General features: G+C 47.3%; 1 protein-coding gene across 1 annotated transcript; it reads right to left on the reverse strand.

The window, feature by feature from the left end:
- Positions 1–936: 936 nt before the first annotated feature.
- Positions 937–16,834, reverse strand: Ccr6 (C-C motif chemokine receptor 6). Its single transcript, XM_008835099.1, is given in 3 exon segments — positions 937–2,049; positions 11,856–11,874; positions 16,737–16,834. Coding segments are annotated over 3 exon segments (1,230 nt in total).
- Positions 16,835–17,637: the final 803 nt, after the last annotated feature.

Genomic DNA, 17,637 nt, shown 5'->3' on the forward strand with positions numbered 1-17,637 from the left:
GTTCAAGGCCAGCCTGGTCTACATAGTGAGTTCCAGGACAGCTGGGGCTACAGGGAGACCCTGACTCAAAAAAAGCCAAAAAAAATCAGAGGCAGCATGGTTCTGTTCACTGGTGAACTTAAAGCTCTTGGTAACTAGAATCCCCAGCTCCTTTGCAGAACTAGAAGAAAAGCACTGGAAACTACAAATGTCAACCAAACCTGCTTTGGAGGCTAGATACTGCAGAGCCCAGAGTCCAGCGGTGAACAAGATCACAGAGCCTCCCCAGGCTCCACCCACTTCAGAGGTCAAAGGGGAAGGCAAACCAACAACAGTTTCTGGAAGTGGAAGAAAACTTATGAGCTCCAGATGGCCTGCTGCAAGCCCAGGCATCTCCGTTCCTCTTCAGCTCGGGTCCTGTCTCCCATGGTGCTTTTCCGGTTCGGGAACACTTGTCTCCCCTCGACAGTCTGGCACTTGCTGAGAGGATCAAGGGAAACAGGTACACGAGTTTTGCTACTTGCAGTAAGCATCAGCAAACATACCATTTGCCTCACACACTACAGGAAGGCTTGTATTGGTCTTTTCAAATTATGTTCCTGTTTTGTGCTGTGACCACATCTATGGCCCCTTCATGTACATTTCCGAATACTTTTATGTTCACGAACACTTCATTTTAATCCAGCATTTCCCAAGGCTTGTCTTGTGGAACATCAACCCTGTGAGACCAGAGCTACCAATATTTCTTGTCAACCATACTGGGGAGAACTGCCCTCCGTACCCACCTGCTACCCACCGACTTACACACACCCAGTGGATCGGTTCTGATCTTGTAGGGAGACTTTGTTTAATTTCGACAGTTTGTGTATATTTGAGCATGACTTTTTTCCTTTTTTTTCCCCACATCTATTATCAGGCTCCACAAAGGCTTTTGGGGTACGTGGATTTATACCACAGTCACATGGTAAAGGATGATGCATTGTCATTATCCACAATCTCGCTGGTCTGCCTGGATACGTAGCTTTCTGAGTGCATCCGGGCACAGAGGAAGCCTGGCACCTTCTTTCTTCTCACACACCACACATCCTTCATGATCTTCAGGAAATAGCTTCTGAATTTTTGTCCAATAAATGCATACAACACGGGGTTGAGGCAGCAGTGGAGGAAAGCGAGGACCTCGGAGACATTCCGGGTATAGCTGAGGAGTTTTTCGTTGGAGCAGGACCGGTCCATCCTACCTGTGTTTACCGCTGTCACCAGGAGGACAACATTGTGAGGAATCTGACAAGCCAGGAACACAAGCACCACAGCGATCACGACACGGATGGCTCTGTGCCGTTTAGAATTCTGAGCCTGCAGCAGGGTCTTGACAATGAACATGTAGCAGAACACCATAAACAGAAAGGGAATGAAGAAGCCAAAAAGCAGCTCAAGCCCCAGCCCCAGCAGCTTCCATGTGATGGGCTCTGAGACAGACTGGTACCTGGGCTCACAGACCTCGCGGCCCTGCAAGCTGTATTTCTGATTGAAGGTAAATGTGGGGCTGGAGATGATGATTGATACCACCCACACCACCAAACAGATGACTTTATTGTGTGCCAACGTTCTGGATCGTAGCCGGAAAGATCTGGTTGCCTGCACAATGGCAATGTACCGGTCCATGCTGATACAGGCTAGGAGCAGCATCCCACAGTTAAAGTTGACTGCGTAGATGCCTTTCATCAGCTTACACAGAGCATTATTGAAAACCCAAGTGCCAGTGGCATGAGTGACTGCCCAGAATGGAAGCGTGAGGACGAAAAGTATGTCGGCAATGGCCATGTTCAGCAGGTACACATCCGTCATGGACTTGGCCCGCTTGTAGCAGGCGAAGGTGACCACCACCATAATATTGCCCAGGAGGCCAAACACACATATCAAGGAGTACGCAACTGGCACAAACACCTTGGAGAATTGTCTGACCTCCTGCAAGGAGCACACCAAGTCTTCTGGAGGCATTGAATAGAAAGCAATAGCTGTATCAGAATAATCCTCCGTTCCATAGTAAGCCTCTGTGGAATTCATTATTTCCTGGAAAACAAGGAGGGCGGAGTCAGTGGTAGCCCATTTCCAAGGAGCCATATTGAGCCAAGCGTGGGCTCCCTGCCAAAAGAGAATAGATTCTTACCTCATGCATGATGGTCCTCAGAGAGGTTGGGTCCTCACAGAGGTTGGGAGGTCCAGGCCTGGTGCGAAAAGGGAAGTGGGTAGTCCAGCCACACGCCACTCACCAGGAGAGATGTCAGGAGAGCAGAGGTGAAGCTAAGGAGGAGAGAAGGCAAAATGTACTGCAGGTACACAGTGATCTGGGACGTTCTGCCCCATCAGAACACAGGGCTCTGCATGTTATGTGATGCAAAAACTTCCTAAAACACGCTCCCTTACCTCTTTCTAAAGGGGGCAAGACAGCAAATGCTGTGGATTCTGCAGGCCCCGTGTCTCTATTTCAGTGCCTTAGGCTAGAAATCACTTAGAGTAGAGAGTACACAAATCAAAAGGCCAGACCAGACTTGCCTAGCCATAGAGAGACTGGTTTTCCAGTTTAAGAAAAGGTCCTATCAGAAAAACCACAGGTTTGGGGCTGGAGAGATGGCTCAGCAGTTAAGAGCACTGACTGCTCTTACGGGGGCCTGGGTTCAATTCCCAGCACCCACATGGCAGCTAACAACTGTCCGTAACTCCAATTCCAGGGGATCTGACACCATCTTCTGACCCCTGTGGGTATTACATGACACAGGTGCACTTACACACATGCAGGCAATACACTCATACACATAAAATAAAAATAATAAAATTTTAAAGAAAGAAAAACCACAGGTTTTGAACTTTACAAAAATCCTCATGCAAATTCTATTTTTTGTTCAGGAAATTTCCCTGAACAAAATCTATAGACATCTTGACAGGGATAGAAACTCATGATTTGGGGGCTGAACAGATGACTCAGAGGAGAGATTAAGAGCACTTGCTGCTCTTGCAAAGGACCTGGATTCAATTGCCAGCACCCACATTGGGCAACTTAAAACCACCTGTAACTACAGTTCCAGGGAATCCAACACCCTCTCCTGGCCTCTGTGGGCACTGGCACACATGTGGTAAACATATACTCAGGTACACACACATACACATAAAGTAAAATAAATACATAAAATCTTTAGAAAAAAGAAGCTCGTGGTTTAAACTCCAATGTAGTCAGCTATATGTGGGTATGTAAGTCTCAGAGCTGCTTGAGGCTGGAATGTAAGGGTCTCTCTTGAGATGCACCATGTCAGACTCTGGGCCTGAGGAGGTGGTGGGCAGGTGTGGAGACATTTCCCACTAGCCACTGACCTTCACAGCAGATGCCTCAATTAACAGGGACTAAACTGCAAAGTGGGTACATCGCAACGGTCCAAGTATAGGAAGGGAGGTTAAGGCTAGCATCGCAGGAGGGGCTTGCTAGAGGAGGCAGCTCTGGTCCTGGTCCTTGGGTGAAGGGGCAGCTTGTGGGCTGATGAGCAGCAAAGGACCATCTCTTGGTGACAGCTCGGCCCAGGTGAACGAGCTTGGGTGTTGAGAGCTGTATATTGGAAACAGTTGACCCACGAGCCTGGCCAAACCAGCTGGATTGCTACTACAAAGTGTACTGAGGATGCCAATGGGCAAGGTGAGGGAGTCTCTCAGGGGATCTAATGAAAAGAACATAAAAAAAAAATCTACCTTCTGCTCCATGTCATGCAGGAAGAAGGAGGACCGACTTGCTGTCCTCAGACTCACTCTTGTGTTTTGACATTGTTTAGTATCCTGCCCTACTAACTGCCCACTTCCTACCCAGCAAAACCCATCACCCAAAGCTCTGCTGTTCATGGTATTTTGACACCTAATGGCTGACTCGTGCTTTTCCTCTTTGTCCCACCCTCTTGTCATGTGGGTCTGATTAGGTTCAGAGGGAGAGGAACTGGAAGTGTAGGCTTAGTACCTGGTCAGGAAGGCTGTGTTTCCTCCACAGCCAACCACCCTGTGCTCAGTCAGTTCTTGTGTGCAGAGTTGCTGAGAGTACCTAGCACTCCTGGGAGGAAGTGAGTATGACATAAGGCTCACCCTGAATGATGTTCTCCAGATATTCTAGGAGAACTTGCTTCTCCGTTTATGTTTACTGATCCCATTCCTTCCCTGTACCTGGAATCATGCCTTAGAGACAGCGTCCTTGCTTCCTCTCAGCCATGGCTTTAGGCACAGACTGGAGGGTGAGTGGAGTCACTTCTGCACCTAACTACTGGGTACTTTAGAGCATGCAGATGTATACATTGAGCCTGCGTTGCAAAAAGATGGGAGGTAGTACTGACATCTGCAAGATTAGCACGTTAGTCAAAGCATGACACAGACTGCAGCCCTCAGCCATCATGAGTAGCAGGGATCCCTATACCCTTCTGTATTAATGACCAGAATCTACCCAACATAGCACTGGATTCCAGACTGTGGGTAACAGACACACTAGGACTAGTTAGTCCCTGGAAGGAGAGCAAGGACAGGAGAAGCGACAGGAGCTCTGCTGATGCTCTTGCAGAGTGGGATCTCAGAAGAAAAAGGAAGCCCTGTTAAGCATGAGGGATCAGACCTACTTGACAAACTACCAGGAAGGGAGAGTCCTGAGCTCTCAGGTTAGGGCAGTTCTCACCCACCAGCTCACATGGCAGACCCTCCTGGCACTCAGAGCCGCCTCATGGTCTGTGTGGGCATTGCCACATGAGTGTACAGTGGTATAGTTCTATCCCAAATATGCTCTGTGCAGAACAGAAGCCTGCATGGAGAGCCTAACAAAGCATCCAATTCCAATAGAACTATATTCTAAGGAAACCCAAAATTATTTTGATGTAAGGGTTATAACTTCAGGCGATCAAAAAGAAATTTCCAGGCACTTGAAATGGGCTGGGCTTGGTGGGACAGCTCTGTTATCCCAGCATCTCCAGAGGCTGAGGGAAGAGGGTCACAAACTCAAAGCCTGCCTGGGCTACAGAGTGAGTTCAAGACCAGCCTGGGCAACTTGGTGAAATCATGCCTCCATAGCCCAGTGGTGGAGTGCTTGCTGAACAGGTGAGAGGACTTTTGTTCAGTCCCCAGTACTGCAAAGCGAGGGACAGGGAGAAGGAAGGAAAATGGCCCCCAATGCTTACAAGCAAACAGAAAAATGATAAAGGTGGACAGAATTGGTAGGAAAGTTGTGCGAACAGTTCCCACAGATGTGATGACTCATGTAGGTTGTCAACTTGACTGGATGTGAATCAACTAAGAGGGAAGGCACTGGGAGCTCCTGTGAGAGATTTTCTTGATCAGATTTTTGAAGTGGGGAGACCCACCCTAAATGTGGGTAGTACCTTGTCCTAGTTTGTTTCTCCATTGCTGTGACAAAACACTCTGACCACTACCAACTTGGGGAGGAAAGGGTTTATTTATCTTACATCTCCCAGGTCACAGTTCATCAGGGAGCCCAAGGTAGGAACTCAGGGCAGGAACCTGGAGGCGAGAGCTGGAACATAGGCCATGGAGGAACTCTGCCTACTGGCTTGCTCCTTGACCCCTGTTCAGCCTGCTTTCTTATGCAACACAGGCCCACTTGCCCAGGGGTGGCACCATGCACAGTGGGCTGTACCCTCGCACATCACACAACAATCAAGATGATGCCCCACAGACATGGCCACAGGCCAGTCCAATGGAGGCGATTCCCCAACTGAGGCTCCCTCAACCCAGGCGTGTCAGGTTGACACTAAAGCTGTCCAGCACACACCTTCTAGTAGACAGAATGTGGAAGAAGAAGTCTTATTTTCTGCCTTCTTGCCTTCATTCCTTCCACCAAGTTCATCCATCTGTTGCTGTGGCATTCCTTTGCTGATTTAGAACTAGCATCTTCACGCTTTCAACGTGGAATAAAGACCAGTAGCTCTCCAAGAATCCCTCAGGCCTTCAGAACCAGCCTCATGGTCTGAACATCTACCGGCTTCTCAGCCTCTCCAGTGTGAGACAGTCATGTTGAACAACCCAGGCCATATCCTGTAAGCCAAGCTAATAAATCTCATATCTCTATGTCTGTCTCTCTCTCTCTCTCTCTCTCTCTCTCTCTCTCTCTCTCTATTATCTATCACCTAGTCTATCATCTATCGTCGATCTAGCTATCTGTCTAAGCGTCTATAGAAAAGTGCACAATATATAAGATGAGAAGTACACTGACCAGGACTGACATCAGATTAGACACAGTTCGTTTGAATAATCACAATTCTACCCTAGCAAGACGACGTAGAAACAGAAAGCTAAAATCCAAGCATGGAGGTCCATGCCTGTAACCTCAGCACTCAGGAGGCTGAGGCAGGAAGATGGTGAACTCAAAACCAGCCTGGGACACACAGTGAGACTTTATCTCGAAACAAATAACAACAAAAGAATTACAAATCAAGAGGGAGGGACGTATGGAGGGAGGGCGAGAGAGAGATAAAATGAAAATATTTGTGAATATACCTAACAATATGTATACAAGATTTATATGCTAAAATTATTTTTTAAAAATAGTTGAGGGAAAAGAAAGAATGTGTAGATTTAGGGAGCGAGATGTCAAGCTCAGGACTGAACGAGTTGATACGCAGATACCATTCTTCCAAAACTGATCTATAGGTACAGCACAAACTAAGTCAAAACTATGGCAGGTTTTTAAAATACAGAAACTGACAAAGTAACTCTGAAAGGAATTCAAGGAACTTAGAATAGCTGATTCTGAAAAGGAGAATAAAATTGGAGAACTCACACGACCTGGTTCTAAGACAGAAGGGTACTTTGGTGTCGGGCCTGTAGCACTGGTGAAGGAGAGGGCAGGTCATGAGTCTGTGGGATGGACGCAGCTGATTTTTAAACATGGTGTCAAAATGCTGGTACAACTGGATATTTATGTACAAAAAGCTGATCTGCAACGTACACTTCCCACCACAAGTAAAAGTTAACTCAGATGCGTCACACCTCTAAATGCAAGCAGGATGGAAGACTTCTAGAGGAAAACTCAAGAAAAATCTTTGTGGCTTGAAGAACGGGAGACTTTTCTTACAAAAATGCAAAAAACACAAATTGCAAAATAATAATAATAAATTATGCTTAATCAGAATTAAAACTGTTCCCTGAAAAGCTCTTAATACAATGAAAAAAACATTTGAATTGAAAACTAATATTGGTCCATCTACAAAGAATCCCTACCACTCAGTACTAATGGACAATAGGAAACGAGGAAATGTCTAAATAGTTCACCAAAGAGACTTTATGGATGGCAAATGCTACAGAAAGATGCTCAACATCACTATTTTTTTTTCGGTCTTTTTGAGACAGGGTCTCCCTGTAGCCCCAGCTCCTGGAACTCACTATGTAGACCATAGGCCTTGAACTCACAGAGATTCACCTGCCTCGGCCTCCCAAGTGCTGGGATTAAAGGCGTGTCTCACCACAACTGGCTAACATCACTAATTTTTAGGGAAGCCAAATTACAACTACCCTGAGATGCCATTTCATGCCCATAAACGTCTAAATTAAAATAATAGATGTTGATGAAAGTGCTCCTGGTTGGTGCTGGGAATTCGAAATCACACAGGCACTTGGACAAAAGTGTGTTCAATGCTTATAAAATCAGATGTCACTCACCATATGAACCAGCAACTAGCTCCATTCACCCAGGCAAAAGGAAGAGACTTTTACTTGAGGATTTATGGTGGGCTGTTCTAAAAGCTCCAAGTTGGGAAGAACCCGCTTGTGTAAAGCAGCAGAGTCCTGGCGTGCCCACATAGTGGGATGCTACTTAACAGTTAAAGGAACGAAGTACCAGTACGTGCATCAACAAGGGTGACTCGCCAGAGTGTTCTGGTAGGTAAAAAATGCAGACATAGGGCCGGAGAGATGGCTCAGTGGTTAAGAGCACTGGCTGCTCTTGCAGAGGACCTGGGTTCAGTTCCCATAAGCCACATGGCAGCTAACAATCGTCTGTAACTCTAGTTCCATGGGCTCTGATGCTCTCTTCTAACCTCCTCAGGCATTGTATGAACGTGATGCACTTACATACATGTAAGCAAAACACTCATACACATAAAATAAACACAAAGAAATAAAAAATTAAGAATGCAAACATAATAAACCATGCACCATGAGTGCATTCCTTTTATGAAATTCTAGAACAGGCAAAACAATAGTGGCAGAAATGAGGCCAGCTATTGTCTTGAGTTGGGAACCAGAAGGAGACTGAGTGGAAACAATCATAGAGAACCTCTTCCAGAGATGAAAATTCCCTCTATCATGACTGGGATGATGCGGTGTGGCTGCATGCGTGTCAAGACCCACGGAACTTCATGCTTCAATATCTGTGATTATGTCTTGGAAAGGCTAACCATTGCATGTTCTTCCATGCAAATGTGCTTGCACATGCAGTTGGTGCCGGAGAGAGTCAGAGATCAGCAATGGGAAATTCGTGGGTCAGTAGGACCGAGAGGAGGGGAATGGCACAGACTTGGGGAGAGTATGGGACACAGGTGGTAGGAACCATGGCAGGAGGTATAAAGTAGGGTGCCAGGTACTACAAAGCCTGCCAAGGGGTAGCACTGTCCCCTCCCCAGACTCACTCATTGGAGGGCTGTACAGTTATCTGGCGTGGAGATTGCAGCAGGAAAGCAGCCAGCCTGGTTCCTTAGCATGAGGGGCTGTGGTGTGGGTGAGACATAGTGATTCCTGCCTATGCATGTTGCCATAATTGAAGACTTTAGGAGTCATCCAGCCACATCGCATGTTAGTGCCCAGCTAGACTCCTACATAAGCAAAACAGCTCTCTCCGTACTATGGTAATACTTCCTGCATCCAAGTCAAAAATTTCCCTGAGGACAGGCACCTATGAGTCAGGATGCTGCCAGGCCAGCATCACCAAATGATGCTTATACAAACAAGATGAAGTGTAGAGAAACCCTGGCCAGCTCATGGTTTAGGAGAAGACCAGCATCAGGGAAGGTGTGGTGGGTCTACGTGTGCAGGAGGAGCTAGAATGGAGGTGCAACATGTACTGACTGGGTTCTCAACCAGAGGACATCGCTGGCAGAGATGGATGGGCCAAAATCGTATTCAAGAAACAGTGTCTTAATTTACTTTTGATCTTGATTAAATAGCAGAATGAGTCATGCGGACCCAAAGCTTATAAGTTGCACGGGTCTTAGGACGATGCTGTGAGCTGCTGGGTGTAATTCTGCAGGACTCACGATGACGAAGTCAGCCCTGCTGCTGTTGGCAATCAGGGCTCCCAGGAAGATCACCGTCAAGTTTACTTGAATGCCAGGCGCTCACGGCAGTTGGAAATGATTGAGCCTGCCAGACCACCATTGTCACCACAAGAATGCTGCACATTATTACTAGGAAACTGCATTGATTGCAGATTGGCACCTGGGTCATCACAGCATATAGAGACCTGGACACAGTCTGCCCATTATGTCAGTCTAAGTTATCAGCCCACTGGAGACATAACGTAAAGTTTACTGTTAAGAGAATTTCGGTTTTGATGACAAAGACATCAGCAAGTCCTTAGATAAATAAATGTTTCTGTGTGTTCTTTAATGAACTGAGAACAAAATAAGCTATCATCAGTGGCCCAGAAGAGATGCCAGACGTGTTGAATCTTCAGTCCATTTCTTGGTGAACCCACAGATCAACAACAGTCAAACCACACCAAACAAGATATCTCTCACTATCTCGGTTTGAGGCGCACAGCTTTCGCTCATGCACATGCCCCCCACTGGTCCTATTTGACACCAGCAAGTCACATGTTAAAAACATGTAGCTCACCTGATTCTCAGTAGATAATTTGCTAATCTTTGAGGTTTGAATGTTCCTGAGTCAGCACTTCTCAAACACGTGTGCTTAGAGACATTTAAAGAACACATTGTTATTAAGGAATCTATGGAAAGCTGGCCAAGCTGCCCTGTGGAGGAGACTTTGGAGGCCCTGGGGGCAGGGGGTAAATGCTTCTGAGATACCACAATCTTGCCCCTGTCCGCTGCCTGAAGTAAGGTGTGCTATTACTGTCACCCCCCGCCTGCCTCTCACTGGACTTTACCTCTTCAGGATCTCACGGGAGCAGGACAACACGGTCTGACAATGTGCACCGACCACATCCCCCAAGGGTCTTCCTACCATTAAGCGTGTCTCAAGAAGTTTATTGACATTTTAAGAATGAGAGAAAGAGTTTTAGGCCCCGCTTTCCTTCTGTTTACTCTTTGAACAGCAAATCATGTCCCCAATATTCAGACTGCTGTGTTAGGCTGTCTGACCCCAATGAATGAGTCTGGGAAGGCAGAACTACAATAAAACCTTCAAAACCTCAGTGGTTAAAGTGCTTGGCATGGAAGCAAAAGGCCTGGAATTTGAATCCCCCAAACCCGTGTAACTGTGAGGCGGCCATGGTAATACCCAAGGCAGAGATGGGATCCCAGAGCTGGCTAGTGAGGCTTCACAGAACTCCCAGTGGACTGGTCAGTCTTGCCTCAAAGAACAAGATGCAGAAGCAATTGAGGAAGATTCTGGACATCGGCCTGGGTTCACGCACACACACACACGTGCACCCACACCCATGTGAACAGGCACATACACGCATGCACATACATCACATACATTCATGTACAAGTATGAAAAAAGCTTCAGAGCTTCTCTGTAGAGACAGAAAACATGAAGATCACCACCCCGGTGCCTTCTAGAAGGATTCTCGAGAATGCCATGAAGGAATCTCGGGCACCTGGCACTGAAGCGGTAAGCCGGAGTGAGTCAGCATGTGTCTGCTGACCTGCCATCAATCAGGCTGGCGTCAATCAGGCTGGTCCACAAGCCTTGGTTGTCCTGTTCACCAGACAATAGATAAGGGAAGTGTGACAGACATTGCAAATCTATGACTAAATCTGAAATTTGAAAGCAATCGGGATAAGGAACTACAGTCTAGGTACCAGTGTAAAGAGATATGCTGCTGACTGGACAGTGGGGTGGGCTGCAGGCTAGACAGTGGGGTGGGCTGCTGGCTGGACAGGGGTGTGGGCTGCTGGCTGGACAATGGGGTGGGCTGCTGGTTGGACAGGGGCATGGGCTTCTGGTTGGAGAGGGGCTGCTTGCTGGACAGGGGCATGGGCTGCCAGGCATTTGGAGACCAGCACTGCGTGGGCACAGTGGTTATCCATGTGGAACCAGTTCCCAGCAGGCTGGGACATATCCCACTGATGTTGCACCCATCAGACCTCAGACGAGTGTTGCTCACTGCCCCAGCAAGGACAGAGACAAAAAGAGAAAAAGCAAATTCACTGAGTTTGGAAATGCCAAGAGACCCAAAGATAACAGATCGGACAACCGAAACAATGTACAGCTAATTTGGGCAGAATTAAACACTGGGTCTATCCTAAAACATAAAATTCAGTGAGGAAAAAGAGAAAATCCTGCACTTGGATTTAAATAGTCAATAACACAGGTAGAAAATTCAGTTTCAGGAGAGGAGATGCTGTGATTCCTCCATCTCGGTCACTCAGGACCCGAAGCCTTAAAACTGGCTGCTCAGACCTGATTGTCCGAAACAGACAGTGCCATGGTCACAGCTGCAAAGATGTCTATTCCCTAATTGCTGGACGGTGTGAATGTGTCAGCTGGCCCAGCTGGATGGAATCACAGGTCCTTGGCCCTCACGCCTCTCCCGTCTGAGACAGAAGGAGATGACATAGAAGCCCCGAGGGGAAGCATCTGTGGCTTGTGCTGAAGACAGAAAAGGGGTCATAGGCTGAGCAGGCTTCCTGAAGAGGCTGGCAAAGGCCCTCACTGACAGCTGATACGAAAATTGGGATCTGTGTCCTGCAGACACAGGAACTGAGGTCTGCCCACAACCAGATGGAGCAAGGACACAGATCCCCTCCAGATGTCCAGAACAAATGTGGCTCTGTGCCCACCTGACCTTCAGTCGAGGCAGGTGTCAGACCTCCGGCCACAGGAGCTGCCAACTTGGTGGCAGTGATGGGAAGCTCACATAGAGCTTGGTACACTGACATCTATTTCACTTTTAGGCCACGCCACTGAATGAGGCTGGGTATGAGGCAGGTGCTAGCCCTTGACTTGGCTCTGGCCAGACTCACACAGCGATTTGGTGCTGCTCTATGGGGTAAGGAGTGTGGGAACCAAGGATACCAAAGTCCTGGGAAGGAATGAGCACCATGAATTGTTCAGCCTTACCCATGAAAGATCAGCCAGGAGGACATCAATCATGGCTTGAGAGACTGTCACTTGAAAGAAGCCCCTCTCCAAAGGAGGACTCTGCCCAGGAATAGGGGTGCATAACTCCCAGGAGGAATGTCAGGCAGTTCAACAACAGTGGCACAATCTCCCTTGGGGCATAGTGATCTCTGCCCATGTGACTGGGTGAGTCTGTGCTGCCTATGGGGTGGGTTGGTCCCCCTGGGTTGGGAGTGCTGGAGAGAAGTCTCTGCAGGAGAGCCTCACCACCCACAGCAGGCTTTCTGCAGCACTAATGGCAACTGGTGGTGGTGCTCTGAAACTCAGGGGTCCCATCTGCAAAAGTCTATCTTTAATAAAATCTCTAACTCTCCTTCAAACTAGGATATCAGGCTTAGGAACCTGAGGTTAGACAGATCATAGGACAGGGGAGAGCCCAAAACTAGTTTTCTACTAACTAGTTATAGTATTAAGCTGACTCCTAGTGACTTATTGTTATGCCCATAGATTAATGCATCTCTCAACTCTCACCAGAGAAGTTTCCTTATGCAGCAGATGGTGATTAGCCCAAAAACCCACAATTGGCCAATGCACAGAGAACAAGAGGCGGCAGAGTGCTTATCCCTGAATAGGTCACCTGTGTCAAACCTCTGCCTCCCAAGGCTCAGGGATCATTGTGGAAGAGGGAGGGTGTGGAAAGATTGTAAGAGTCAGAGATGATGGATGACCACAAGGAAACAGTTTTCCAGACAGCTGGTCAGTTGTTCATATGAACTCACAAGGGTGAGCTCCAGCAAGGGCAGCAGCATGTACAAGTCCCATGCAAGCTCAAACCAGACAAAATCCCCAGCATAGATGTAGGGAAGTGGGTAAGAAACACCAACCCAACCTAAGGAACTTTTTGGTAACTGATGACTGCTGGGAGGGAGAGAGACAGTCTCTTATAGGGTTTGGACTCTTGGTAGGTTAACCAGGCTTCAGGGGATGGACCCACACTGAAGGACATTTGGGGACACAAATTAGACTACACACACACACACACACACACACACACACACACACACACAATTGGGAAGGGGCATAAGGAGAGATGCAGATAGAGGAAGGGATCTAAATACCATCAAATTAAATTGTACGAAAAACCACAAATATTCAGTTAAGAGTATCTTTAATAAAGTCTCTAACTCTCCTTTTAACCGTCTATGCCTGAAATTCTTTTCACAATCTCGATTTGGCATGTGTCGAGTTCCCTAAGGATTATGGGAACTCCTGAGGTTGTTGAGGTGTCAGCAGAGACCGCTGACAAGCCTGCACCCATGGCCTTCTGAGCCAGTGATCTCTGGAGAACACTTTGGGAAATGCTGACCTGAGGACATCCGCACTCACCTAGAGGTACAAATGGCTCCCAGGGGGCTGTCCTGGGGCCCCAAGCAAGAGGACAATGGTGAACACCGCCGTGCTGGACCACAGTGGTTTTCAGTCTCTGCAGTGCTGGGCTGCTGGACGGGAGTCAGAGGAGGGGTCACAAGGCAGTGACTAACCTTTCTGTGGCATGCTGGCCCCTAGCTCCAAGTGAAGCCCAACACTGAGAACTTCAAGGACCAAGCGTCACCCGGGCCGCACTCAACCACCTTCATTGCTTCTTGTGGACTGGCCTTAGGAATCAGCTTGTGATCACAGCTCTAGCTTTAAATGACTCATCTGCTCTTTTAGAGATCCCTCCCGCTCTCTCTGCTCTCCGTTCTCTCTTCTCTCTCTCTTCCTCTCGCTCTTCTTCCTCTCTCTCCTCTTAGCACCCAGTGATTAGCTAAGCTCTGTCATGGCTTTCCCACTTAAGGTTTGAAACCACATAAGCAACTAGCTCTTCCCCTTTCCTCTGCCGGGCACAGTGCTCAGATTCCAAGATGGCACGTGTGTGGCAAGGACTAACTGCTTCCTTCTGCCTCTTGGTTCTAGCATTTCAAAGAAGATTCTGTTAACCACACAGGAAAAGAAACTGCTACTTTAGAGAAAAAAGAATTCTAGTAATACTTTCAGCATAACATAAAACTAATTTTTATTATTTTTTGACTTACTTACTTCTATTTTATGTGTATGAGTGTATTGCCTGCATGTGAGTGCACCCGTGTGGTGCAATGCCCACACAAGAGGGCGTCAGATCACCTGGAACTGGAATTATAGATGGTTGTTAGAGACAGGCAGCCCAAAAAGAGGAGGAGGGGGAGAAAGGAAGAACAGAGAAAGGAGAGAGAGGGAGAAGAGAGGAAGGAGAGGAGAAAAAAGAAAGCGGGGGGAGGACTAGGGAAAGAATATGTGTGTGTGCATGTGCATGTATGTGTGTATATGTGTCTGTGCCTATGTGTGGATGAATGTGTATGCATATATATATATGTATGTATGTATGTGTCTGTGTGGATGTGCCCAGATGTGCATGTCTATATATGTGTCTGTGTCTGTGTGTAGATGCATATGCCAAGATGTGTATGTGTATATATGTGTCTGTGCCTGTGTGGATGCATGGGAGTTTATGTGTGTAGTATGTAAGCACAGGTAGTTGTGTGTGTACATATGTGTGTAAATATGCATGTGTTGTCTGTGAATGAATGTTTTAAAAGGTGTATATGGGTGTATGCATGTGCATGTCTGTGTGTGCACTTGTATACATGTGTATGCATGCATTGTATGCACATGTATAGGTGTGTACAAATGGATATTATAATGCAGATCTCTGCAGGTGAGTGTGCACACATGGGTGCACATACAGCTGTGTACATGCTGTAAATTCAGTTCTATTCAGGTCATCACTGCTTTATATCTGGTACTGCTGCAGCCTTACAGACCTCCTTCAGGCTGGCAGCATGCCAGTGTTGCAGGAGAAGACCATACAGCTCACCCAAACCTGTGTGCAGGGCTGAGACCCCACAGCCTCTCAGCTGCTACACACACGCACTTCCACAGCCCTTCAATAATATGTTTATTTAGAACTTCCTACTGACATCAGTATTCTTCGTACTACAACACTGGGTGTTCAATAAGTGTGTGTTGTAAATTCATTTGAGTCTTAGGAATGCTGGTTTTGGTGCTCTGTAAACCTCAGCAGAGCCGAAACCCCAGACTATTTCCTTCTGCTTTTGAACTGGTTAGGAAGAAGCCAGAAGGTATTTTCCAGTGATAACTTGTTTGGCAGCTCACTTTTATATTTCATCGTTTTGTTATTTGCCTTGTTTTGCTTTTTTCTTTTGAGATGGGTCTCATTATGTGACGTGTGATGGATCCTCCCAGTCCTGCCTTTACCCTGGGATTCTGGGACGACAGGCCTGCACAATCATGCCCTGCTAATATTTCCTTTTTATGTGCAAAAATTAACCGTTTAGCCTTTAAGATTAGCTTTACCTTGGTCTTGGCATCTTGCTGTGTATCTGAGGTGCTGGTCTCTGCCATGTCCCACCCATGGCTGTGCACTGTACACATCCCTTCCTGCCACCAGCTATGCCTTAATTTAGTGCTTGGCTTTTCAAAATCTCTGTGTATGTCGTTAAATAAAGAATGCATTTCTAGGGCTGAGGTGCGGATCAGCGGCACAGCACTGGCCTCACGTGAGGCCTTGGGTTCCATTTCTAGCACTGCAGAAACAATAAGACGGGCCTGGTGGCATTGACCTGTGATCCCAGTTACCCAGGAAGCCGAGGCAGGGGGGCAGTAAATTCAAGGTTTACCTGGTTACAGTGTTTGAGGCTAGTCTGTAAAACTTAGTGAGACCTTGTGTCAAAATAAAAGATAAAAATATAGCTCAGGATATAGCTCAGTGGTAGAGTGATTGCCTAGCATGCATGATACCCTAGATTCTATCCCAGGAAAACAGAGAGAGAGAGAGAGACAGAGAGACAGAGAGAGAGACAGACACAGAGAGAGACAGACAGACAGAGACAGAGACAGACAGAGACAGAGACACAGAGAGAGACAGAGAGACAGAGACAGAGAGACAGAGAGAGAGAGAGAGACAGAGAGACAGAGACACAGAGAGAGACAGACAGACAGAGACAGAGACAGACAGAGAGAGACAGAGACACAGAGAGAGACAGAGAGACAGAGACAGAGAGACAGAGACACAGAGAAGAGAGACAGAGAGAGAGACAGAGAGACTCTGCTCTTTTCTCCATATCAATGTCCCTCAGTGTTTTCTAAGGAAAGGGGCCGTGCCTAAACCATCTCCCAGGCTCTAGAGTGGGACAATGAGAATAAAGCCATCCCTGAGCCCACAGGAAGCGCTGACTTCTGGATAATGCTCTTCTCTTCTAGAACCACAAAGACGGGCACAGAGCAATGTAGCTCATAGCAGGCAGCAGCTCAGCCAGCATGTTCACATCCCAGAGGAAACTGTCCTGTCAGACATCCCTACCATAGACCATCATGTCTAAGAAGCTAAGGCATGTCTTAAGAAAAAGTGAGGGAGGGGAGTATGCTCACCTCAGGAAATGCTGTGATACAAAGATTGGTCAGCTACACCCGCTTCAGTGGTTGTCCAGGCTCCAGTCCTAGGAGGGTGAGGACCATTCTGTCAACAGATGCAGTGAACAGTGATCATTAGAGAACGATCAGCAGGATGCTAGAATTGCCAGAAGAAAGTCACAGAATCACCACTTCCTATTTAAAAGCAACGCCTATCTGCCCAGATGCAAGTGGCTAACCATGTATAGACTGTAGGCTGTAAAATAGTTATGAATAATAACATCCTCACTTCTTGGAGCCAAAAGCAAACCAGTGAAAAGAGAAAAGAACTTGGCTCCCTGACTTCTCAAGGGAGAGAGCGGGCTGTTCTCCCCAGGTGATGGATCTATATCAGTCTCCTGAGAGAGAGGATAGTGGAGCTGCCTGGAGGTGGTGGGATCGCTTGCAGTGTTCCCATGTGCTGAAGAAGGCCCTGGAACCTGGGTTCTGCCATACTCTGCCCTAGCAGCCCTGCAGCCACAGGACGATGCTGCTGCGGCTACAGCCAGGTCCCCTGGAGGTTTCTACCTTCAGCACCAGAGAGAGGGGGAGGGCAGTGCAGGCGAGGCACACAGGTCAGAGATGGAGAAGAGTGGTCTGAAGCAACGGTAGCTCTAATTTCCACACAGTGAGATTGAAAGCAAGAGTCCCTGGGGCTGGAGACACGGCTCAGAGGGTAAGGGCACTGGCTGTGCTTGCAGAGGACCCGGGTTCAAATCCCAGCACCCAAATGACAGCTAACAATCATCTATAACTCCAGTTCCAGGGGATCCAACGTCCTCTTCTGACCTCTGCGGGTACTGCACGACATACTTGTACCTACATACATGCAGGTAATACACTCATACACATAAAATAAAAATAGTAAATACAATATTTTTTTTCAAAAAAGAGTTCCTA

Source organism: Nannospalax galili, unplaced genomic scaffold (genome assembly GCF_000622305.1).
Source record: "Nannospalax galili isolate Female #2095 unplaced genomic scaffold, S.galili_v1.0 scaffold1157, whole genome shotgun sequence".
In the NCBI taxonomy this organism is placed as follows: Eukaryota; Metazoa; Chordata; class Mammalia; order Rodentia; family Spalacidae; genus Nannospalax; species Nannospalax galili.